The sequence below is a fragment of the Cherax quadricarinatus genome, chromosome 59 (genome assembly GCF_038502225.1).
Source record: "Cherax quadricarinatus isolate ZL_2023a chromosome 59, ASM3850222v1, whole genome shotgun sequence".
Taxonomy (NCBI): domain Eukaryota; kingdom Metazoa; phylum Arthropoda; class Malacostraca; order Decapoda; family Parastacidae; genus Cherax; species Cherax quadricarinatus.
This window is the reverse complement of record NC_091350.1, coordinates 4,392,742-4,418,589: the sequence shown is the minus strand read 5'-3', so window position 1 is coordinate 4,418,589 and position 25,848 is coordinate 4,392,742. Positions and strand designations below refer to the sequence as shown.

Genomic DNA, 25,848 nt, shown 5'->3' with positions numbered 1-25,848 from the left:
ATATCCACTTCATTTTGCCTATTACTAGTTCTCCTAGTACTCATGTTACTACCCTGCGACTTCACAGTTTTCCCGCCAAAACCCATACCACTAACTATTCCTAGTTTAAAGACCTAACAGCTCCCTCCACTGCGTTGGCCAGTGCTCCCACCCCACACCTAGATAAGTGAACCCCATCCCTGGCATACATGTCATTTCTGCCATAGAAGAGGTCCCAGTTGTCAATGAATGTTACCGCATTTTCCTTACAGTACTTGTCCAGCCAGCAATTGACACCAATTGCTCTGGACAACCATTCATTTCCAACTCCTCTCCTTGGCAAAATGCCACATATGACAGGTTTCCCACCCTTCCTCCTAATTATCTCTATTGCTGACCTATACCTGCTAATCAGGTCCTCCCTCCTACGTCTGCCAACATCGTTGCCTCCAGCACTGAGACAGATAATAGGATTGCTCCCATTACCTCTCATGATGTCATCCAGACGGCTAACAATATCCTTCATCCCAGCCCCAGGAAAACACACTCTCTGCCTCCTACTCCTATCCTTCAAACAGAATGCCCTATCCATGTACCTAATCTGGCTATCCCCAACAACAACAATGTTTTTACCTTCCTTGGCGTCGTCCGTCGTGATGCTCCGAGTAGTCGACTCACATTCGCCAGGTAGCATTACACCACTTGTAGAATTCGTCAAGACGTTCTCGATGGTCTTCGTTGGGGTATCTAGGGATGTCTTACTCACGTCTGCCAATGCTTCTTTGGTGCTCGTTGTGGCATTCCCAGCAGGACACTCACATTCGTCAGGTAGCACCGAGAATGAGTTGGAAGTTTCCACGGTAGTCTTCTGGTTTCTCGTTGTTTCCGCCTCTCCAACCGTTTTCTTGATCTTCAGCTTGGTTCCATGTTGCCCGGCCACTGACCAAGCTCCCCTCTTAACCTGGGGACTCACAACAGGAGGATTACTACGAATCCTCTTGTTCTCCTCCGTTAATCGCCGTATCTCCAGTTTAGCAACTCTGAGTTCTTCTCTCAGCTGCTGGTAAAGCTGCTCAAGAGAGGGCATCCTGGTTCAGATTCACAGAGAGCACACAAACAGGTCTTCACAGAGCTAAGTAAGTTTGTCAGGCAGGAACGACCTCTCGTGAATCCATGCTGAGATTCATTTATCAAGTTATGCTCTTCAAGGTGACTTCTGATAATGTCAGCTATAATTGATTCTAATAACTTGCCCACTATAGATGTCAGGCTTATTGGACGGTAATTTGAAGGAGTGGACTTATCCCCTGATTTGAATATAGGAACCACATTAGCCATCTTCCACATCTCTGGCACAACACTGGTAAGGATGGACGCATTGAATACACTCGTTAATGGCTGACTAAGCTCCATCTTGCATTCCTTAAGTACCCTTGAAAACAACTCATCGGGTCCCGGGGACTTATTTTGTTTCAGTTTGTCTTACTACTACTACTACTACTACTACTACTACTACTACTACTACTACTACTACTACTACTACTACTACTACTACTACTACTACCACCTCTACCCACGCGTCACCTCACCTGACTCCTGCCACTATATATATAAATGTTTTCTTAGTTTTCTCTGTATTAGGACTGAAGAAGCCACTCGTGGCGAAACGTTTCCTTTAATAAATGTCCTGAACTGTACATAAGTGTCTTTTTCCACATTGAAAATTGGGTTGGTCAAATGTTTGTTAGTGGGATGAATTGTAAAGGACCTGCCTAGTATGTTTTTAGGGAATTTGACGTAGGCCCTCCCTATATAAATTATCAACTAAGGACCTGAAATGTGTAGGCAGAGGAATACCTTACACCTCTCTGGCTTATTTAAAGAGGTGGAGTTAACGTGACTGGTCTTCAGTCGTAAAGTTACCGTCCAGGGAGGGTCACCATCCATATCACTTTTTTTTATGCTATTAAAACGTAGTCATGGAGCATAAACCCCGAGCTAAGGCATTCCTTGCCACAATGACCCACAAGATTAACCACTGGATGTCTACCATGCGTCGTCCTGTTGAAAAAGACAACTCTGAGAAGATGGATCGCCTTGACATGCTCCTACTCTCTGACGCTAAACTCTTCGCCATCATTAACGGCAAATTCTCCCTCCACAAATATGTGATAATAGCCAACCTTTATCGCCAGCTTCTTGCCGATGAGCTGAAGGAGAGAATCTACCTGGCGGCGAAGAGGCGTGTGTTGCGCCACCGACGGAAGAAGATGAAAAAGATTCTGTGCAACATGAGGCAAGCAAATTTGCCTCCCTCCGAAAAGCTAGACTTCTCCGACTTGGACGACAGCTGCGTGCTTCCTTTCTTCGCCTCGATGGAACATTCTCTCCACACTGAGGACCGCCATCCATTTACTCGATGTCCTAAGAATTACAGGTTTCCCGTAACTAGTTTATAACAGGTCATCAAGTCACAGATATTTACATTAATTTGTATTTATGTTTTCATTACTGGAAATTTATGTATTTTGCATATGTTCTTTTATAAATAAAATTTAGAAATATTGTACTTTAATGGATATTTAATTAACATCTTACTTTTTAGTATATTTATACTAAGTTGTATATAAGGACAGGACTGAAAAATTTGATGCAATATGCAATTGCTGGTAAAAGAGTTCCTAAAAACTATGGAATGAAGATACTCACGTCGTTTCGCCCACTCTTTCTTTTAATCTTCATTTCTACAAGTACATGTACAAGGTATACAGGTCTAGCTGACATCAGTGATATACTACTGTATAGAAAGGCCCTTGTTAAGCAGAGCATTTCGGATAAATTAGGTTAGTTTTGTCCCCAGGATGCGACTCACACCAGTTAATTAACAACCGACAGGTTGTTAGGTAAGAAACATATGCAACAGCTAGGTATCTTTATTTTGAAACGTTTCGCCTACACAGTAGGCTTCTTCAGACGAGTCAATGGTCCAAGTCGGACCGAAACGTCGTCGTAAGCTTCTGTCTTTTATGTGCGGGTTATTTGTGTATCAGTTGGGGAGGCATGTGTAACACACGACTGACTGATGCTCCCTCGCCGAGCCCAGGCCTGACCCTCAGAGCCAATCCTTATCCCGAAGTTACGGATCTAACTTGCCGACTCCAGGGTTTGTGTCACACCCTAAATGGCGTCACCCGGGGCGGCCCGCCCCCTTCCTTACAATTCCACTGGTCCAGAGGTTTAGAGACCTGCTGCGGATTTGGGTACGCACAGGACTTACTTTCTAGCTTACGTTTTCTTTTATTCCTGACATTTGGTTAACAATAAAAAACGTTCATTGCTCTCTCTCCAGCGGTAGTTCTCGTAATTACGAAGTAGGTGAAGTAGAGCTTGATCATTCAGAATGTGAAGAGACTTGGGAATCATAGTAAGCAGAAATCTGAAGCCAAGACAACAGTGCGTAATAAGACAAACAGATATTTGGATATATATCAAGTAGAGGAAACGCGAATCCAAAAGTTGTTTTACAGCTCTGTACATCACTAGTAAGGCCTCACTTAGATAATGCTGCTCGGTTTTGATCGCCATACTACAGAATATATATTAGAGCATTATAGAACATACAGGTATATGGGAGATGATTCAGATGAGGAATCTTCCATATGAGGAGGTATCACTGAAGTATGTAAGTGGAAGTTGGGTATAAACAAAAGTGATATAAATTGAGACACTTATGCAACATATGAGAATGTTGTTAGGTTAGACACATATGCAACAGTTAGGCAACTTTATTCCGAAACGTTTCGCCTACACAGTAGGCTTCTCCAGTCGAATACAGAAAGTAGGCAGGAACAGTAGAGATGTGAACACGATGTAATCAGTCCATCACCCTTAAAGTCGTAGAATTTGAGGTTGTCAGTCCCTCAGCCTGGAGAAGTTCAGTTCCACAGTCGGCGAAACGTTTCGGAATAAAGTTGCCTAATTGTTGCATATGTGTCTAACCTAACAACCTGTCGGTATTGTATACCATTTTGATGTTCAACATATGAGAATCTTTATTAAAGAAACGTTTCGCCACACAGTGGCTTCATCAGTCCAATACAAAGTAGAAATGGGTAAGGAGAGGAGGAGTTTGAAGTAATCAGGCCCTCAGCCTGGAATCGTTGTGTTCAGTCCATCACTCATGTAGGAAGTACAGTATAGGGCCAGAAAGGTGGCTTATATACTGCAGTCAGGTAAGTCGAAGCAGGACGAAGTCCTACTTACACTAGTGGAATATCCCACTGCGATCCCGCTTCCTCCTGCTTCGACTCACCTGACTGCAATGTATTAGCCACCTCTCTGGTCTTATGCTGTACTTCCTACAAGAGTGATGGACTGAACACATCGACTCCAGGCTGAGAGATTGATTACCTCAAACTCCTGATCTTCAATCATTCTTCTCTGCATCGGACTGAGGGAGCCACTGGATAACGAAACGTTTCCAGAGTAAAGATTTCCAAGCCTTGCACAAATGTCTAATTTATCAACTCGTTGGTTCTCTGAACAATTTATATGGAAAATAAATCTTACCGACTCCACTAGGATCATTATGATTGCACTTAAAACCTTTTGATCACCACAAAAGCATATTTTAATCCCTAAACTAGGGATTAATTAAATCCACTATTTATATACACCATTGCCAAGGGATGTTAGGAAGTATTTCTTCAGTCATTGAGTAGTCAGGAAGTGGAATAGCCTAGAAAGTGAGGTAGTAGAGGCAGGAACCATACACAGCTTTAAGATGAGGTATGACAAAGCTCATGGAGCAGGGAGAGAGAGAGGACCTAGTAGCACTCAGTGAAGAGGCGGGGCCAGGAGCTGAGTCTCGACCCCTGCAACCACAATTAGGTGAGTACCTATATCATGGCAACAATTGCCATTTCGTATGTAAATTTTTGTTTCAGGGGATATCTGTAAAAATAATACTCTTACTGTGGCACTTCAGAGCCAATTAGCAGTTAGCATCGAGTCATGCACTGCATCTAGCTAATCACAGCTGTGTAAACAAAGATGTACTCCCATATCTACCGCTGGTGAAGTAAGGTTAAGTAACGTTAAATGACGTTTCTTATTTCCACAAAACCCACCTAATATTGGTCATTTTAAGGGGGCTGTTTTACCATTTAAGGTTTAAATCATAGAATATTATAAGGACTCCAATGGAAACAAGACACTGACGTTTTTGGGGTTTTCTTGGGTAATTTACACTATGTATGATAGTTGTACTTATGTGTACAATTGCCTAAATATACTTACTATAATACTTCAAAATAAGTTTATTAGTCCAATTCTTCAAGCCAGACTGCCACTTCTAAGCTTTTACCATAAGAAACCTCCTGAGGAGCGCCATGGCAAGCTTTTATTCAACAGATTGTGAAGCGAGTTTTTGAGCCAATAGATTGTGAAGCGGGTTTTTGACCCCAGGAACTGCGAAGCGGGTGTTTGAGCCCAGGAATTGGGAAGCGGGTTTTTGACCCCAGGAACTGCGAAGCGGGTGTTTGAGCCCAGGAATTGGGAAGTGGGTTTTTGACCCCAGGAACTGGGAAGCGGGTTTTTGACCCCAGGAATTGGGAAGTGGGTTTTTGACCCCAGGAATTGGGAAGCGGATTTTTGACCCCAGGAACTGGGAAGCGGGTTTTTGACCCCAGGAATTGGGAAGCGGGTTTTTGACCCCTGGAACTTGGAAGCGGGTTTTTGATCCAATGGATTGGGAAGTGGGTCATGGACCGGACCGCAGGGGCGTCGACCTCCCGAAACACCCTTCAGGTATACTCCAGGTATTGGGACTGGGAAACGGGTTTTTATTCAATGGACTAGAAAATGGGTTATGAATCCAAGGGATTGGGAAGCAGTTTTTTTGATCCAGTACCTGGAGTATACCTGTAGGGTGTTCTGGGGGTCAACGCCCCCGCGGCCCGGCCCGTGGACAAGGAAGAGGGATTTTTGATCCAATGGATTGGGAATCGGGTTATTGATCCAAGGGATTGGGAAGCAAGTTTTTGATCCAAGGGATTGAAAAGCAGGTTTTTGATCCAGTACCTGGAGTATACCTGGAGGGTGTTCTGGGGGTCAACGCCCCCGCGGTCCGGCCCGTGGACAAGGAAGAGGGATTTTTGATCCAATGGATTGGGAATCGGGTTATTGATCCAAGGGACTGGGAAGCAGGTTTTTGATCCAAGGGCCTTGGAAGGTGGTGTTGGAGAGTGTCGCCATCTGTTGGAGGAGACAGTGACCACCATCACCATCGTCTGCTCCACATTGCTGCTATTTTACCCATTATTAGTGAGATGCTGAGGAGCTCAGCGGCCCTGAGGGCAGCCCTGCCCAGGCTGACGCCCAGGAACGTGCCCAGGAAGACGTCAGAACGTCGTCTGACGTCGCTGCTGACTTCAAATGACAAGAAAATAAGGTGATAATCACTTTGACTCTCTCCCCCATCACTGCCGGCACAATGTTATGGCATTAATGGGGCAGACTGTGGCCCCCATTAGGTTATACCTACATCATGGGGGGTCCCTTGGTGTTGTTCAGAGGCTCTTGATCCAAGGAATTGATCTTGTGTCCTGACCTTCCAGGGGGTCGAGCCTCGCTGCCTACAATTCCCCCAAGTGGTGTTTTTGATCTTACTGATTTAGTGCTTCCCGTCAAATACAATGATATGGAAGTTATACACAGCCTGGGGAATGGTGGGTGAATCATGTTTGATCCGAGGAAGAGGAGTGTCTCCATCACCAAGAGGCTGCCGGCACTGGTGATGGTTATTTTGGGCTCTTGATCCATGGAACTGGAGCTGGTCTACCCTTGAATCAAACCTCATCCCTCTCCTGTTATTCCCCAGCAGCTTTGGGACCCCCTGTGGGTTTAGTGCTTCCCCATGACCCTAAAATATTCCTGGTCTAATTCAAGTCATAATCTTGATGCATTTTTGAGGGTCAATATTTTTTTTACATTATATGTCTGCATATATAGCGTTATCAAGTTTGTGGTTTAGTGATTTTTTACATATTCCTTTGAAAAATTAAGTCTGTTACGCGTCTCACGGCTCGATGGTAGCACCGTTGACTCGACCAATAGACTTAATAATAATAAGTAATAATAATATAATATTAATCTCTATTTCTACAGGTACATGTACAAGGTATACTGACCATAGCTGACATTTTTGGGCAAATTAGGTTAATTTTGTCCCCAGGATGCAACCCACACCAGTCCACTAACACCCAGGTACTTGGATTTAATCCTGGGCTGAATACAATGTTAGGCATGTATTTTTACACCTGTTGCTCCTGTACATCTAGCAGTAAGTAGGTACATTACACGAATGTGCTGGTCGACTAATGTGGGCCGTATCCTAAGAAAGAGGATTAAGTAAGTGTACTCAGGTTCTGATACTCATAAATGCAGTTACATAAATTATCATAGTAAGTAAGTAAGTTTATTCAGGTATACACAAATACAGTTACATAGAATTATCATACATAGCAGCATATGTGTAGAGAACCTAGGATAACCCAAAAAAGTCAGACAGAGTGACTTATTTCCATTGGGGTCCTTTAGTAGCATATGTGTAGGCCTCGCTGCCTACAATTCCCCCAGGTAGAAGTTAGCCAGACTGTTGTGTTTTCTTGGGTTATCGTCTACTCTTATTTTTTCTACTTGTGTATATGATTTTTTATGAACGTGTTTGCAGTGATCCGTATTAGTAGCAAACATGTAGATTGTACATTATGCATTTGCTTCTCCACCATAATTTCTTTAAAAATCGCTATTTGCTTGCACTGTTCCTTTTTTGCACTGTCTTGTATGTATAAGTGTCATTTCAATTACTTTTTACAAATTAAAAATTCTTTAAAGATTAGATAAAATTTTGTTCACATTTTTAACCTGGAGGGCTAGCAACTCAGAATAACCCAGTCGAGTCCTTGCAACATCAGGGACTGTTGGTCTTATTTTTAATTGAATCTTTTAATCTTTTCCCCATGATGCAACTCAAACCAGTTGACTAACACCCAAGTACAGTGGACCCCCGGTTAACGATATTTTTTCACTCCAGAAGTATGTTCAGGTGCCAGTACTGACCGAATTTGTTCCCATAAGGAATATTGTGAAGTAGATTAGTCCATTTCAGACCCCCAAACATACACGTACAAACGCACTTACATAAATACACTTACATAATTGGTCGCATTCGGAGGTGATCGTTATGCGGGGGTCCACTGTACTTACTTACTGCTACGTGAACAGGGGCAGCAGGTGTAAAGCAATATGCTCAATATTTCTCTCGTGCTGGGATAAATCCTCGATCCTTCAGTATGTGAGTGAGTTGAGGATGCTTTCAGCTGAGCCATAAACACCCTCTTGTTATTCATACTTAATTAATAAAGAACTATGATTAATCCTTAAATAACTCGTTTTACTTTATCCTATATATTAAGATGACCTTGTTAGTTATCACACCAATGAAATAAAATGTACAGTACAGGTCGGCCATCACTAATCTGGCAATCAGTTATCCGGTTCCATCAGTAATCCGGTACTAATTTCGGCTAGCATAATATCAGATTTCATCATTATACTGACTCAAATTTCATCACTATACTGACTCAGAAATTGTGCAGGTGGTTGTAAATCTACAGCAGCAAGCCAGTGGAGGACAAAGTGGTGAAAATGAGGAAGATGTAGCAGAAAGTCTCTATTGATAGGTTAATTAGTGAATTCTAACCTAACCACTCTGTAATCCGGCAAACTCACTAATCCTACACACTACAGGTCCCAGTGATGCTGGATTAGTGATGGCCGACCTGTACTATATTGCTTGAATGTTCAAAGACATGCTGCATTTTAACCTTGTAATTTTTTTTGTGTAATGCATGTACTGTATACTGTTCATCCAGGTTTAAACTATGTAGAAACTTCTGTGAAGGAAACTTAAAACCCTACTTTTTAAAGGGGTGGACCGGTAAGCCAGCGGAAGGCCTCGATCAAATGACCAAAACCTCCAAAGGTGGGTCATTATATGACTAAGACTCATGTCAGGAAATACTTGTCTAGTTTCCTGATGAACCTAACCTAACCTTCTATGAAGAGATTCAAGGGAAACTGTTTAACTGGACTTGGGTTCTAGAGGTGGAAAGTATAATGTCTATTCTTTGAACAAGAGGTGAGGATGTTGCAGTTCAGAGGGCCATCTGAACTGTGATGTCAGCATGTTGCTGGCAAGACAGTGATTAAATGAATGACAGTAAATGTGTTTCCCCCTTTTTGGGTCATCCTATCTTGGTGAGGGATGACCTGTATATTAAAAAAAATTTATCTGCATCTGCACTCAACCCTCATTCTAGAATATATTTAAATATTTCAGTTCTCAAAATAAATACCTTATTTTCAATATTTTTTTATTCTCCCAGGGGCTTAAGAATCCTGGAAGCACATGCGGTGGAAGCAAAGAAGCCAACAGCTGTAGTGTCTCCCTTTTTCCGAGGCTATGCATCGAATGGCGACCTTCCTCCCCACATTAAGGTCAATCTCCCGGCCCTCTCCCCTACCATGGAGATGGGCACCATCATCTCATGGGAAAAGAAAGAAGGTAATATTTGCTATAGATAAACTAGTCTTATACTATATTTTCTTGTTAATGATGCACTGTATATATGTGCTGCATTATATTTTGCTTTTAATAAGTAGACACAACTGGAATGAGAATATGTCAGAGGTGATAGAAAAAGTGTGGTAGTCAGCTTTCATATGAAACTCCTTCATGTTGTGTTTTTTTTTTTTTTGCAAATGCTATTCAGTTTTGGCTGCACCTTTTCAGTTACATTCGCTAATAATTGCAACTTACACCTACCATCTGACTTATGATCTGCTCGACTTACGACGACTCGACTTAGGACCGTGTTTTTTATGCCAAATTTCTGGGAAATAAACAAGTGTTTGTGTTGTACAGTGTTTATCCTAAACCTTACAGTATAAAATACAGTACTAACAGCATAAAAAGTAAGGTAAAACATGAAATACCAAAATAAAACAATAAAATAGTCATTACAAAATGTTATGTTGATATTCAGTAAAGTTCGACTTATGACCATTTCGACTTACGACCGGTTTCTCGGAACCGAACTCGGTCGTAAGTCGGATGGTAGGTGTATTAATTTCCATTTCATTATTGTTTCTTATTCTTAGCACAGTTTTTGATGAAAGCCTCGCCCATTCTCTCATTGGCTCTTCAATTGCGCTTTCCCACCACTGTTTTAATCTCATTTGTTTCCTCTCCATATACAGCCTCTCCTCACTTAATGACGGAGTTCCTTTCCTAAGTCCACATTGGTAAACGAATTCGTCACTAAGTGAGGAGCATGTTATAATGGTAATGGGTTTGTGTCAACTATCTTTGATATTGTTTTAATGTCACCTTCGCACCATTTATAACATTTCTGGTATACAGTGGACCCCCGCCTAACGATATTAATCCGTTCATGAGAGCTCATTGTTGTGCGAAATTATCGTTATGCGAATGAATTTTCCCCATAAGAAATAATGGAAATCAAATTAATCCGTGCAAGACACCCCAAAGTATGAAAAAAAAACATTTTTACCACATGAAATATTAATTTTAATACACACAAACTGAAAAAGGCATGCACAATTACATGACACTTACCTTTATTGAAGATCTGGTGATGATTGATGGGATGGGAGGAGGAGAGAGTCTTAATGTTTAGAAGGGGAATCCCCTTCCATTAAGACTTGAGGTGTCAAGTCCTTTTCTGGGGTTACTTCCCTTCTTCTTATAATGCCACTAGGACCAGCTTCAGAGTCACTGGACTTCTGTCGCACAACATATCTGTCCATAGTGGCCTGTACCTCTCGTTCCTTTATGACTTCCCTAAAGTGTTTCACAACATTGTCAGTGTAATAGTCACCAGCACGGCTTGCAATAGCTGTGTGAGGGTGATTTTCATCGATAAAGGTTTGCACTTTCAGCCACATTGTACAGATTTCCTTAATCTTTGTAGTAGGCAACTTCTTCAATTTCTCTCTCCCCTCCTCCGAACCAGTTTCCTCAGGTCTGGCCTCTTGCTGTTGAAGTTGATCTAGCAGCTCATCAGTGGTTAGTTCTTCATTGTCCTCCTCCACCAACTCTTCCACATCATCCCCACTAACCTCCAACCCCAAGGACTTTCCCAATGCCACAATGGATTCCTCAACTGGCATACTCCTCTCAGGGTTAGCCTGAAACCCTTCAAAATCCCTTTGGTCTACACATTCTGGCCACAGTTTCTTCCAAGCAGAGTTCAAGGTCCTCTTAGTCACTCCCTCCCAAGCCTTACCTATAAGGTTTACACAATTGAGGATATTAAAGTGATCTCTCCAAAACTCTCTTAGTTGAGTTTCTGAGGTCACTACAAAGCACCTTTCAAACAGAGCTTTTGTGTACAGTTTTTTGAAGTTTGCAATAACCTGCTGGTCCATGGGCTGCAGGAGAGGAGTGGTATTAGGAGGCAAAAACTTCACCTTAATGAACCTCATGTCCCCATAAAGTCGCTCTGCCACGTCTGTAGGATGACCAGGGGCATTGTCTAACACCAGGAGGCACTTAAGGTCTAATTTCTTTTCAGTTAGGTAATCTTTCACATTGGGGGCAAATGCATGGTGTAACCAGTCATAGAAAAAGTCCCTAGTGACCCATGCCTTACTGTTTGCCCTCCACAGCACACACAAATTAGCCTTAAGGATATTCTTTTGCCTGAACGCTCTGGGAGTTTCTGAGTGATACACTAATAAAGGCTTCAATTTGCAATCACCACTAGCATTGGAACACATCAACAGAGTAAGCCTGTCTTTCATAGGCTTATGTCCTGGGAGTGCCTTTTCCTCCATAGTAATGTAGGTCCTGCTTGGCATTTTCTTCCAAAACAGGCCTGTTTCATCACAATTAAACACTTGTTCAGGTTTCAGTCCTTCACTGTCTATGTACTCCTTGAATTCCTGCACATATTTTTCAGCTGCTTTGTGGTCCGAACTGGCAGCCTCACCATGCCTTATCACACTATGTATGCCACTATGCTTCTTAAATCTCTCAAACCAACCTTTGCTGGCCTTAAATTCACTCACATCATCACTAGTTGCAGGCATTTTTTTAATTAAATCCTGATGCAACTTCCTAGCCTTTTCACTTATGATCACTTGAGAGATGCTTTCTCCTGCTATCTGTTTTTCATTTATCCACACCAATAAGAGTCTCTCAACATCTTCCATCACTTGCAATCTCTGTTTCGAAAACACAGTTGAACATTTGGCAAGAACAGCTTCCTTGATTGCCTTTTTGTTGCCCACAATAGTAGCAATGGTTGACTGGGGTTTATTATACAACCTGGCCAGCTCGGAGACACGCACTCCACTTTCATACTTATCAATGATCTCTTTCTTCATCTCTATAGTAATTCTCACCCTTATTCCTGTAGGGTTGACACTAGAAGCTTTCTTGGGGCCCATGGTCACTTATTTTGCAGATAAAATCACCAGAAACACTGTAATAATACGAAATGTTCCGATTGTATGCTTGGATGTTACCGCGGAGGCTGGCTGGTAAACAATGCCACCGGCGGAACATGTGAGGCTGGCTAAGGCCGCACATTAGACGCATCTCGGACGAACAGCGTTGAGCGGGTTTTTTAGCGGTATGCAAGGCAAAAATCTTAGCGATAAAATGTATCGGTACGCGGATTTAACGTTACGTAAGGCCAACGGTATGCGGGGGTCCACTGTATTTTTAAATGCTTATACAGTAGTGTACTGTATACTGTAATAAAATGAACAGAGGAAATCAGCTCTAATATACATTATTTAGATATGCATAATGGTCAGAGAGCCTGTAGTAAGTCTGAGTCATTGGTACACGAGTATGTCAGTAAGTGAGGAGAGGCTGTACTGACTTTCATATATCATTTTTATGTTGTAAAACCCTCTCATATGCAAATTTTTCTTCCTTACCACCTTCTTTACCTCACATTCCAGCAAGCATTCCTCTGCTCACCTGAAACCAATCTTCTATTCCCACAGCTTTGTGCTGTGCACTCTAGCACTACATTCGGCCTCTCCTCATTACCTGTACACTCTCTTGCCCACATTTCTTCCAATAGTTGCTTATATCTTTATGTACTTTTACTTCTTTCTCACCCACTGATGTCATTCTTCTTGTACCTCCTCTACCTCTTACATTGACTGTAGCTACCACTAAATAATGATCTAAACACATACACTGCTGTCATTACTCCCTATATACTTATCCTCTTTTTTCTTAACTTAAGTATTGCCTATTACCAAACCTCTTTTGATACATAATTCAGTTAAGAGGCTCCATTATGAGTAAAATAAATTTTAGATATGCGTTTTCTGTTAATGCAGGTGACGTTCTCAATGAAGGAGACTTGCTGGCGGAGATTGAGACAGACAAGGCCACCATGGGAATGGAAACTCCAGAGGAGGGTTACCTGGCAAAGATTGTTGTTCCTGCAGGTGAAAAGGATATCCCTCTTGGAAAGGCAAGTTATTTGTGATTACCTATTTGCAAGAGGAGAGTTGTGCTCATATTATCTTATTTTCAGTATATTTAGTTTTTCATATATGTAGTAGATTTAAAAGTTAAAAGCTCAAAGTGGCTGTAGCACACAGTAACTCTTGTATCTCATTTTTGGAGTCAAATTCCTTATTAATTCTTTTGTATTAACATGAAATATTTGATTTTAACCCTTTGACTGTCGCGGCCGTATATATATGTTTTACGAGGTGCCGTGTTTGACGTATATATACTCATAAATTCTAGCGGCTTCAAATCAAGCAGGAGAAAGCTGGTAGGCCCACATGTGAGAGAATGGGTCTGTGTGGTCAGTGTGCACCATATAAAAAAAATCCTGGAGCACGCAGTGCATAATGAGAGAAAAAAAACTCCGACCGTTTTTTTAATTAAAATGCCGACTTTGTGGTCTATTTTCGTATAGTATTTATGGTTGTATTCTCGTTTTCTTGGTCTCATTTGATAGAATGGAAAACATATTACAGAAATAGAGGTAATTTTGATTGATTTTACTATAAAAAGAACCTAGAAATGGAGCTCAAAGTAGGGGAAATGTTTGATTTTTGCCAATGTTCAAAAGTAAACAAATGATGCCATTGTCCAATAAATGTCCAACTAGCCATTCTAATATGCAGTCATGAATGGGTTGATGTTATTTATACAGTTATTACAGCATTGCAGTAGTCTGCATAATAGTAAGTCTAATATTTTTTTTTAATAAAAATTCAAAATAGAAAGCAAGAGTAATATCAGAGGGGCCTGGAGACGTGACTGATGAACAAAGAAAACGTTATTTTAGAGCCAGGAATGTCTGCATTGTTCATTCTGGACCTTATTTTGAAATTGTCATTTTTTTTTTTTTTTTTTTTTTTTTTTTTTTCAACAAGTCGGCCGTCTCCCACCGAGGCAGGGTGACCCAAAAAAGAAAGAAAATCCCCAAAAAGAAAATACTTTCATCATCATTCAACACTTTCACCACACTCGCACATTATCACTGTTTTTGCAGAGGTGCTCAGAATACAACAGTCTAGAAGCATAAACATATAAAGATACACAACATATCCCTCCAAACTGCCAATATCCCAAACCCCTCCTTTAAAGTGCAGGCATTGTACTTCCCATTTCCAGGACTCAAGTCCGACTATATGAAAATAACCGGTTTCCCTGAATCCCTTCACTAAATATTACCCTGCTCACACTCCAACAGATCGTCAGGTCCCAAGTACCATTCGTCTCCATTCACTCCTATCTAACACGCTCACGCACGCTTGCTGGAAGTCCAAGCCCCTTACCCACAAAACCTCCTTTACCCCCTCTCTCCAACCCTTTCGAGGACGACCCCTACCCCGCCTTCCTTCCCCTATAGATTTATATGCTTTCCATGTCATTCTACTGTGATCCATTCTCTCTAAATGACCAAACCACCTCAACAACCCCTCTTCTGCCCTCTGACTAATACTTTTATTAACTCCACACCTTCTCCTAATTTCCACACTCCGAATTTTCTGCATAATATTTACACCACACATTGCCCTTAAACAGGACATCTCCGCTGCCTCCAACCGTCTCCTCGCTGCTGCATTTACCACCCAAGCTTCACACCCATATAAGAGTGTTGGTACTACTATACTTTCATACATTCCCTTCTTTGCCTCCATAGATAACGTTTTTTGACTCCACATATACCTCAACGCACCACTCACCTTTTTTCCCTCATCAATTCTATGATTAACCTCATCCTTCATAAATCCATCCGCCGACACGTCAACTCCCAAGTATCTGAAAACATTCACTTCTTCCATACTCCTCCTCCCCAATTTGATATCCAATTTTTCTTTATCTAAATCATTTGACACCCTCATCACCTTACTCTTTTCTATGTTCACTTTCAACTTTCTACCTTTACACACATTCCCAAACTCATCCACTAACCTTTGCAATTTTTCTTTAGAATCTCCCATAAGCACAGTATCATCAGCAAAAAGTAACTGTGTCAATTCCCATTTTGAATTTGATTCCCCATAATTTAATTGTCATATTTTTTAATTTTCGTGAAATTGGCCAAATTGCAAATTTCTGACCACATTATTAGGTAGTTGAAATCAGTAAATGGGCAGTTTCTTGTAATCAATCGATAGAAAAAATGAAGTTCTAAAGAAATAGCTATGAGTTTGGGCGACTGGAACAATGGAATTAGCCGAAAATAGGGCTCAAAGTGGGCGAAATCCCCGATTTGTAAACAGCGCCGAGGTCGCTAACTTCGCGAGAGCATAATTCCGTCAGTTTTCCATCAAATTTCGTTTTTTTTTTGGTGTCATTACAATCGGGAAAAGATTCTCTATCATTTCATAAGAAAAAATAATTTTTTTTTTATTTTTAAATTTTGCGACACCAGGAGACACTTCAGGATTGGGGGTTGTGACAGTCAAAGGGTTAATATTAGTGGCAATTGTACTTTGTTATGAAGTACGGTATATATAAAGAAGAATTTTTTTGCTGACTAATAATTTTTCTTGCATTTTAACAGCTTCTGTGTATCATTGTAAGTGATGAGAAGGATGTTAGTGCCTTCAAGGATTACCAGCCTACCGAAGAGGCTTCTGCAGCCCCTGCAGCAGCAGCATCACCCTCACCTGCAGCAGCAGCTGCCACACCACCGCCACCACCACCACCACCAGCAGTCATGCCTCCTGCTGCAGCTCCAACTACTTCCCCACCAGCTGTTGCTCCAGGAAGCTTTGTATATGCCTCTCCTTATGCTAAAAAGTTATCTAGCGAACAAAATATTGATCTCTCGGTAAGTAATGAGCCAACAGGATGTGTGCTGTGTGGTGTTCTGCTTAGTGACGGGATCTGTCCCAAAAGTTTTGAGGTGTATTCTTGCAGTTTTTGTTTCTTAAGTCACTAAATGGGTTGGTAGAGTTTCAAAAAGTAATTTTAACACTTATTAGTTTGCATTTCCTAGTAATCAAGCCTATAAAGGATTCTTTTCTTTAATCAATCTTCATATCATCCAGTGGGATGTGATGCAGGAGGGAATATGTTACAACTACTGGATACTAAAAGGCAAAAAAATTACATGGCAAACGCAACACTCATGAGTGGTCACCACAAAAGTAGTTCGGCTCTTGTAATTACTAAGGTAAAATTCGGCTTTATGGATGATGTGATGGATTCTGTTGCATGCTTCACCATTCCACTAACACTGGAACCAGAGTTATCAAGAGTACAGATGCTCCTCGCTTTATGATGGTTTGATTTACGATACTTCAACTTATGATATTTCGACTTTTAAGATGGTGCGATAGCGATGCATGTTCTGTGCTGTACAGTAGATAATGATGCACATTCTGTACTGTCCAATACAGCTTCCCCTCGCTTAACAACTGAGGTCTGTTCGTAAGACTGCATCAGTAGACGAATTCGTCGCTAAGCAAGGAGCATAATATAATGGCAGTCAGTTTGTGTTGACCATCTTTGATATTGTTTTAATATCACCTTTGCACCATTTATAGCATTTTTAGTATATTTTTAAGTGTTTATATATGGTATTGTACTGTACAGTGGTACCTTGACTTACTAGTGCCCCAACTTATGAGTTTTTCAAGTTATGAGCCTTTGCTCGGTCGAGTTTTTGCTTTGAGTTGTGATCCAAATTCCGAGTTACGAGCGAGCTTCAGATACACTGCCACTCGCAGGAGATACTGAGGAAATTTCAAAAACTTTGATAATAACCAATGTGTAACATCCTTTCAATTTTGATACCACTGGTAGTGTTATCCTACCAGAATGTTTCTATAACGTATGCCCTAAGTGAAGAGAAATAATTCTGGAACGTGTAATACATGTTCGGCAGACCGGCTGGTTGGGTGGCCAGCTGGCTGGCCGGCGGCTGGTTGGGTGGCCAGCCTGCTGGCTGGCTGGTTGATTTGCTTTGGCTGTCTCTGTCTCCTTCTGTCTGTCTGTATCTATCTGTGTCTCTCTCTCTGTTTATCTCTGTCTCTGTTTCTGTCTGTCTATCTTTGTCTCTATCTCACAGGTACACATAAATACAGTTATACATAGTGTAAATTACTTAGGATAACCCAAAAAATCCAGACAAAGGGCTGCACCGTGCTTGTAGATATAAGGCATAATAAAAGAGATAAAAGATAAAAAGGTAGCTTATGAGAGGTTTTTACAAAGCAGAAGTGTTATAAGAAGAGCAGAGTATATGGAGAGTAAAAGAAAGGTAAAGAGAGTGGTGAGAGAGTGCAAAAGGAGAGCAGATGATAGAGTGGGAGAGGCACTGTCAAGAAATTTTAATGAAAATAAGAAAAAATTTTGGAGTGAGTTAAACAAGTTAAGAAAGCCTAGGGAAAATATGGATTTGTCAGTTAAAAACAGAGTAGGGGAGTTAGTAGATGGGGAGATGGAGGTATTGGGTAGATGGCGAGAATATTTTGAGGAACTTTTAAATGTTAAGGAAGAAAGGGAGGCAGTAATTTCATGCACTGGTCAGGGAGGTATACCATCTTTTAGGAGTGAAGAAGAGCAGAATGTAAGTGTGGGGGAGGTACGTGAGGCATTACGTAAAATGAAAGGGGGTAAAGCAGCTGGAACTGATGGGATCATGACAGAAATGTTAAAAGCAGGGGGGGATATAGTGTTGGAGTGGTTGGTACTTTTGTTTAATAAATGTATGAAAGAGGGGAAGGTACCTAGGGATTGGCAGAGAGCATGTATAGTCCCTTTATATAAAGGGAAAGGGGACAAAAGAGACTGTAAAAATTATAGAGGAATAAGCTTACTGAGTATACCAGGAAAAGTGTACGGTAGGGTTATAATTGAAAGAATTAGAGGTAAGACAGAATGTAGGATTGCGGATGAGCAAGGAGGTTTTAGAGTGGGTAGGGGATGTGTAGATCAGGTGTTTACATTGAAGCATATATGTGAACAGTATTTAGATAAAGATAGGGAAGTTTTTATTGCATTTATGGATTTAGAAAAGGCATATGATAGAGTGGATAGAGGAGCAATGTGGCAGATGTTGCAAGTATATGGAATAGGTGGTAAGTTATTAAATGCTGTAAAGAGTTTTTATGAGGATAGTGAGGCTCAGGTTAGGGTGTGTAGAAGAGAGGGAGACTACTTCCCGGTAAAAGTAGGTCTTAGACAGGGATGTGTAATGTCACCATGGTTGTTTAATATATTTATAGATGGGGTTGTAAAGGAAGTAAATGCTAGGGTGTTTGGGAGAGGGGTGGGATTAAATTATGGGGAATCAAATTCAAAATGGGAATTGACACAGTTACTTTTTGCTGATGATACTGTGCTTATGGGAGATTCTAAAGAAAAATTGCAAAGGTTAGTGGATGAGTTTGGGAATGTGTGTAAAGGTAGAAAGTTGAAAGTGAACATAGAAAAGAGTAAGGTGATGAGGGTGTCAAATGATTTAGATAAAGAAAAATTGGATATCAAATTGGGGAGGAGGAGTATGGAAGAAGTGAATGTTTTCAGATACTTGGGAGTTGACGTGTCGGCGGATGGATTTATGAAGGATGAGGTTAATCATAGAATTGATGAGGGAAAAAAGGTGAGTGGTGCGTTGAGGTATATGTGGAGTCAAAAAACGTTATCTATGGAGGCAAAGAAGGGAATGTATGAAAGTATAGTAGTACCAACACTCTTATATGGGTGTGAAGCTTGGGTGGTAAATGCAGCAGCGAGGAGACGGTTGGAGGCAGCGGAGATGTCCTGTTTAAGGGCAATGTGTGGTGTAAATATTATGCAGAAAATTCGGAGTGTGGAAATTAGGAGAAGGTGTGGAGTTAATAAAAGTATTAGTCAGAGGGCAGAAGAGGGGTTGTTGAGGTGGTTTGGTCATTTAGAGAGAATGGATCACAGTAGAATGACATGGAAAGCATATAAATCTATAGGGGAAGGAAGGCGGGGTAGGGGTCGTCCTCGAAAGGGTTGGAGAGAGGGGGTAAAGGAGGTTTTGTGGGTAAGGGGCTTGGACTTCCAGCAAGCGTGCGTGAGCGTGTTAGATAGGAGTGAATGGAGACGAATGGTACTTGGGACCTGACGATCTGTTGGAGTGTGAGCAGGGTAATATTTAGTGAAGGGATTCAGGGAAACCGGTTATTTTCATATAGTCGGACTTGAGTCCTGGAAATGGGAAGTACAATGCCTGCACTTTAAAGGAGGGGTTTGGGATATTGGCAGTTTGGAGGGATATGTTGTGTATCTTTATATGTTTATGCTTCTAGACTGTTGTATTCTGAGCACCTCTGCAAAAACAGTGATAATGTGCGAGTGTGGTGAAAGTGTTGAATGATGATGAAAGTATTTTCTTTTTGGGGATTTTCTTTCTTTTTTGGGTCACCCTGCCTCGGTGGGAGACGGCCGACTTGTTGAAAAAAAAAAAAAAAAAAAAAAAAAAGCATGACTGGCAAGTAATACACATTTTCACTTGTTCAGGAATCATACGTGACGACTCGAGGCTGTACGAGCATAGTACTTCATGTCTCGTGCCTTCTCGTTTATTATGTCATATTAGATCAATTGTGATAGATAAATAAGCTGTAGAGTTGATATTGGCATTATTGGGGTGGTTTTGGGGGGCTGGAATGGATTAATGGCATTTCAGTTAATTTCATTGAGGAAAATTGATTTGATATACAGTGGAACCTCAAAAATCGAACGTATCACATATTGAACGTTTCGAAAATAAGACCATTTTTTCGGACAAACTGTGTCCCTATTATCGAACGCGCCCCTATTTTCGGACCGCCGGGTACGGGACCTGTCCGCTGGCCCGCTCTGTCCGCGTCCCCGCGCAGGCGCCGTGAGCAGTCTAGCTTTGTTTATGCTTGAGTGAACACTAACCTGCGATCTCATTCACACATTTTATGATTATTTTATTGTGTTTAGTGCTTGTGGGGCTGTGAAATAAGCTGCCATGGGCCCAAAGAAACTTGCTAGCGGTGGTAAAGAAAGTGAGAAACGCCATAGATGTGAAGAAGGAAATAATGCGCAAGTATGAGATTGGAGTGAGACTTGTTGAGCTTGCCAGGATGTACAGAGGACTGTGGACAGTTATTTTGTGAGACAGAAACAGACGACTGTGGGCAGTTATTTTGTGAGACAGAAACAGACGACTGTGGATAGTTGTTTTGTGAGACAGAAACAGACGACTGTGGACAGTTGTTTTATGAGACAGAAACAGACGACTGTGGACAGATATTTTGTGAAACAGAAACAGACGACTGTGGAGTTATTTTGTGAGACAAACAGACGATTATTTTTTATTTATTTTTTATTTTCACACCGGCCGATTCCCACCAAGGCAGGGTGGCCCGAAAAAGAAAAACTTTCACCATCATTCACTCCATCACTGTCTTGCCAGAAGGGTGCTTTACACTACAGTTTTTAAACTGCAATATTAACCCTTTGAGGGTCCGTCCCGTAGATCTACGGCTTTACATTCAGGGTCCAAACCGTAGATCTATGTCATGAGCTCATCTCACTCTGATAAACTGTGAGTGGTACATTTGGGCCTAGATATGAGAGAATGCATCTATGTGGTATGTGTGCACCACATAAAACAGATCCTGCAGCACGCTGTGTATAATGAGAGAAAACTGAAATCATGATTTTTCGATTAAAACAGCGACTTTGCAGTGTTTTTTCATATGTTTTTTATAGTTCTATTTGCGATTTCTTGGTCTCATTTGATAGAATGGAAGACATATTACAGAAATAGAGATGATTTTGATTGGTTTTAGCACTGGAAATGGCTTGAAACTGAGCTCAAAGTAGCAGAAATGTTAAATTTTTGCCGATATTCAAGAGTAAACAAACGACCTCACACGTCTAATACACACCAGCTGGTGGGTCTAATATGCATTCACAAATATGGTGATGATATTTATACAATTATTACAGTATTGCATAACAGTAAATCTTCTATGTTTTGGTGTGAATAAAAATTCATTATGTGAATAGAAAATCAAAATGGAATTTATTTGTAAAGCCTCAAAAAGTAACTAATGAACAGAAGAAATGTTAGTTTAGTTCCAGGAATACCTACATTGTTTATTCTGGACCCTATTTTGAAATTGGAATATTTTGAACTTTGTGTTAAATTAGCCAAATTAACAATTTCCGATCACTTTAATTTGTAGTTGAAACAGTTGACTTGGCGATTTCTTGTGCTCAATCGATAGAATAGAAGTAATACTAGTGAAATAGCTAAGAATTTGGTTGACTGGAATAATGTAATTGGCCTAAAATGGGAGTCAAAGTCAGCAAAATCGCCGATTCGTAAATATCGCTCACACATCAAAATTCGTGAGAGCATAATTTCATCAATTTTCCATCAAATTTCGTACTTTTTGTTTTATTACTTTCACAAAAAGATTCTCTACTATTTCATAAGAAAAAATAACATTTTTTTTTTGAAAATTCTTGGACACTGGGGCACCACTTCAGATTTGGGCCTTGGACCCTGAAGGGGTTAACACCCCTCCTTCAGAGTGCAGGCACTGTACTTCCCATCTCCAGGACTCAAGTCCGGCCTGCTGGTTTCCCTGAACCCCTTCATAAATGTTACTTTGCTCACACTCCAACAGCACGTTAAGTATTGAAAACCATTTGTCTCCATTCACTCCTATCAAACACGCTCACGCATGCCTGCTGGAAGTCCAAACCCCTCGCACACAAAACCTCCTTTACCCCCTCCCTCCAACCTTTCCTAGGCCGACCCCTACCCTGCCTTCCTTCCACTACAGACTGATACACTCTTGAAGTCATTCTGTTTCGCTCCATTCTCTCTACATGTCCGAACCACCTCAACAACCCTTCCTCAGCCCTCTGGACAACAGTTTTGGTAATCCCGCACCTCCTCCTAACTTCCAAACTACGAATTCTCTGCATTATATTCACACCACACATTGCCCTCAGACATGACATCTCCACTGCCTCCAGCCTTCTCCTCGCTGCAACATTCATCACCCATGCTTCACACCCATATAAGAGCGTTGGTAAAACTATACTCTCATACATTCCCCTCTTTGCCTCCAAGGACAAAGTTCTTTGTCTCCACAGACTCCTAAGTGCACCATTCACCCTTTTCCCCTCATCAATTCTATGATTCACCTCATCTTTCATAGACCTATCTGCTGACACGTCCACTCCCAAATATCTGAGTACATTCACCTCCTCCATACTCTCCCTCCAATCTGATATCCAATCTTTCATCACCTAATCTTTTTGTTATCCTCATAACCTTACTCTTTCCTGTATTCACTTTTAATTTTCTTCTTTTGCATACCCTACCAAATTCATCGACCAATCTCTGCAACTTCTCTTCAGAATCTCCCAAGAATACAGTGTCATCAGCAAAGAGCAACTGTGACAACTCCCACTTTATGTGTGATTCTTTATCTTTTAACTTTACGCCTCTTGCCAAGACCCTCGCATTTACTTCTCTTACTACCCCATCTATAAATATATTAAATAACCACGGTGACATCACACATCCTTGTCTAAGGCCTACTTTTACTGGGAAATAATTTCCCTCTTTCCTACATACTCTAACCTGAGCCTCACTATCCTCGTAAAAACTCTTCACTGCTTTCAGTAACCTACCTCCTTCACCTTACACCTGCAACATCTGCCACATTGCCCCCCTATCCACCCTGTCATACGTCTTTTCCAAATCCATAAATGCCACAAAGACATCTTTAGCCTTATCTAAATACTGTTCACTTATATGTTTCACTGTAAACACCTGGTCCACACACCCCCTACCTTTCCTAAAGCCTCCTTGTTCATCTGCTATCCTATTCTCCGTCTTACTCTTAATTCTTTCAATAATAACTCTACCATACACTTTACCAGGTATACTCAACAGACTTATCCCCCTATAATTTTTGCACTCTCTTTTGTCCCCTTTGCCTTTATACAAAGTAACTATGCATGCTCTCTGCCAATCCCTAGGTACCTTACCCTCATCCATACATTTATTAAATAATTGCACCAACCATTCCAAAACTATATCCCCACCTGCTTTTAACATTTCTATCTTTATCCCATCAATCCCGGCTGCCTTACCCCCTTTCATTTTACCTACTGCCTCACGAACTTCCCCCACACTCACAACTGGCTCTTCCTCACTCCTACAAGATGTTATTCCTCCTTGCCCTATACACGAAATCACAGCTTCCCTATCTTCATCAACATTTAATAATTCCTCAAAATATTCCCTCCATCTTCCCAATACCTCTAACTCTCCATTTAATAACTCTCCTCTCCTATTTTTAACTGACAAATCCATTTGTTCTCTAGGCTTCCTTAACTTGTTAATCTCACTCCAAAACTTTTTCTTATTTTCAACAAAATTTGTTGATAACATCTCACCCACTCTCTCATTTGCTCTCTTTTTACATTGCTTCACCACTCTTAACCTCTCTCTCTTTCTCCATATACTCTTCCCTCCCTGCATCACTTCTACTTTGTAAAAACTTCTCTTATGCTAACTTTTTCTCCCTTACTACTCTCTTTACATCCTCATCCCACCAATCGCTCCTCTTCCCTCCCGCACCCACTTTCCTGTAACCACAAACTTCTGCTGAACACTCTAACACTACATTTTTAAACCTACCCCATACCTCTTCGACCCCATTGCCTATGCTCTCATTAGCCCATCTATCCTCCAATAGCTGTTTATATCTTACCCTAACTGCCTCCTCTTTTAGTTTATAAACCTTCACCTCTCTCTTCCCTGATGCTTCCATTCTCCTTGTATCCCATCTACCTTTTACTCTCAGTGTAGCTACAACTAGAAAGTGATCTGATATATCTGTGGCCCCTCTATAAACATGTACATCCTGAAGTCTACTCAACAGTCTTTTATCTACCAACACATAATCCAACAAACTACTGTCATTTCGCCCTACATCATATCTTGTATACTTATTTATCCTCTTTTTCTTAAAATATGTATTCCTACTGGTTGATCAGGCTCTGATCCACCAGGAGGCCTGGTCACAGACCGGGCTGCGGGGGCGTTGACCCCCGGAACTCTCTCCAGGTAAACTCCAGGTAAACCTATAACTAAACCCCTTTCTATACAAAGTTCAATCAAAGGGCTCCCATTATCATTTACACCTGGCACCCCAAACTTACCTACCACACCCTCTCTAAAAGTTTCTCCTACTTTAGCATTCAGGTCCCCTACCACAATTACTCTCTCACTTGGTTCAAAGGCTCCTATACATTCACTTAACATCTCCCAAAATCTCTCTCTCTCCTCTACATTCCTCTCTTCTCCAGGTGCATACACGCTTATTATGACCCACTTTTCGCATCCAACCTTTACTTTAATCCACATAATTCTTGAATTTACACATTCATATTCTCTTTTCTCCTTCCATAACTGATCCTTCAACAGTACTGCTACCCCTTCCTTTGCTCTAACTCTCTCAGATACTCCAGATTTAATCCCATTTATTTCCCCCCACCGAAACTCCCCTACCCCCTTCAGCTTTGTTTCGCTTAGGGCCAGGACATCCAACTTCTTTTCATTCATAACATCAGCAATCATCTGTTTCTTGTCATCCGCACAACATCCACGCACATTCAAGCATCCCAGTTTTATAAAGTTTTTCTTCTTCTCTTTTTTAGTAAATGTCTACAGGAGAAGGAGTTACTAGCCCATTGCTCCCGGCATTTTAGTCGCCTCATACAACACGCATGGCTTACGGAGGAAAGATTCTTTTCCACAGACGATTGTGGACAGTTATTTTGTGAGACAGAAACAGATGACTGTGGATAGTTATTTTGTGAGACAGAAACAGAGGACTGTTGACAGTTATTTTGTGAGACTGGGGTCCAATGGCTCTTAAGCTGGTCCTAGTGGCATTAAAATACAGAGAAGGGAAGCAACCCTAGAGAGGGCTTTGATACCGGAAGTCCTCATGGAGGGGGATTCTCCTTCCAAACAATAGCCCCAACTCCCTCCCTCTCTCCTCCCTATCTTCCAGATGCCATCACCAATCTTCAATAAAGGTAAGTAAAAATGTAATTTTATATTACTATACATAATTAAAGACTATAGCATTTGTTGTGTGCATGTAAAACTGTAATTTATCTCTATAAAATGTATTTTTTTTTTTATGAATATTTTTGGGTTTCTGGAACGGATTAATTGTATTCCCATTATTTCTTATGGGAAATATTGCTTCGAATTTCAGACTTTTCGAATT

General features: G+C 41.1%; 1 protein-coding gene across 1 annotated transcript in view; it reads left to right on the top strand.

Moving 5' to 3' along the window:
- The first annotated feature begins 6,218 nt into the window (after positions 1 to 6,218).
- muc (dihydrolipoamide S-acetyltransferase muc) overlaps positions 6,219 to 25,848 on the top strand; it is a 37,351-nt gene continuing 17,721 nt past the window's right edge. Inside the window, exons 1-4 of the mRNA XM_053791222.2 lie at positions 6,219 to 6,430; positions 9,429 to 9,607; positions 13,429 to 13,565; positions 16,125 to 16,394. Coding sequence (XP_053647197.2) covers positions 6,309 to 6,430; positions 9,429 to 9,607; positions 13,429 to 13,565; positions 16,125 to 16,394 — 708 coding nt within the window. The 5' untranslated portion in view covers positions 6,219 to 6,308. The remainder of the gene's footprint in view (positions 6,431 to 9,428; positions 9,608 to 13,428; positions 13,566 to 16,124; positions 16,395 to 25,848) is intronic.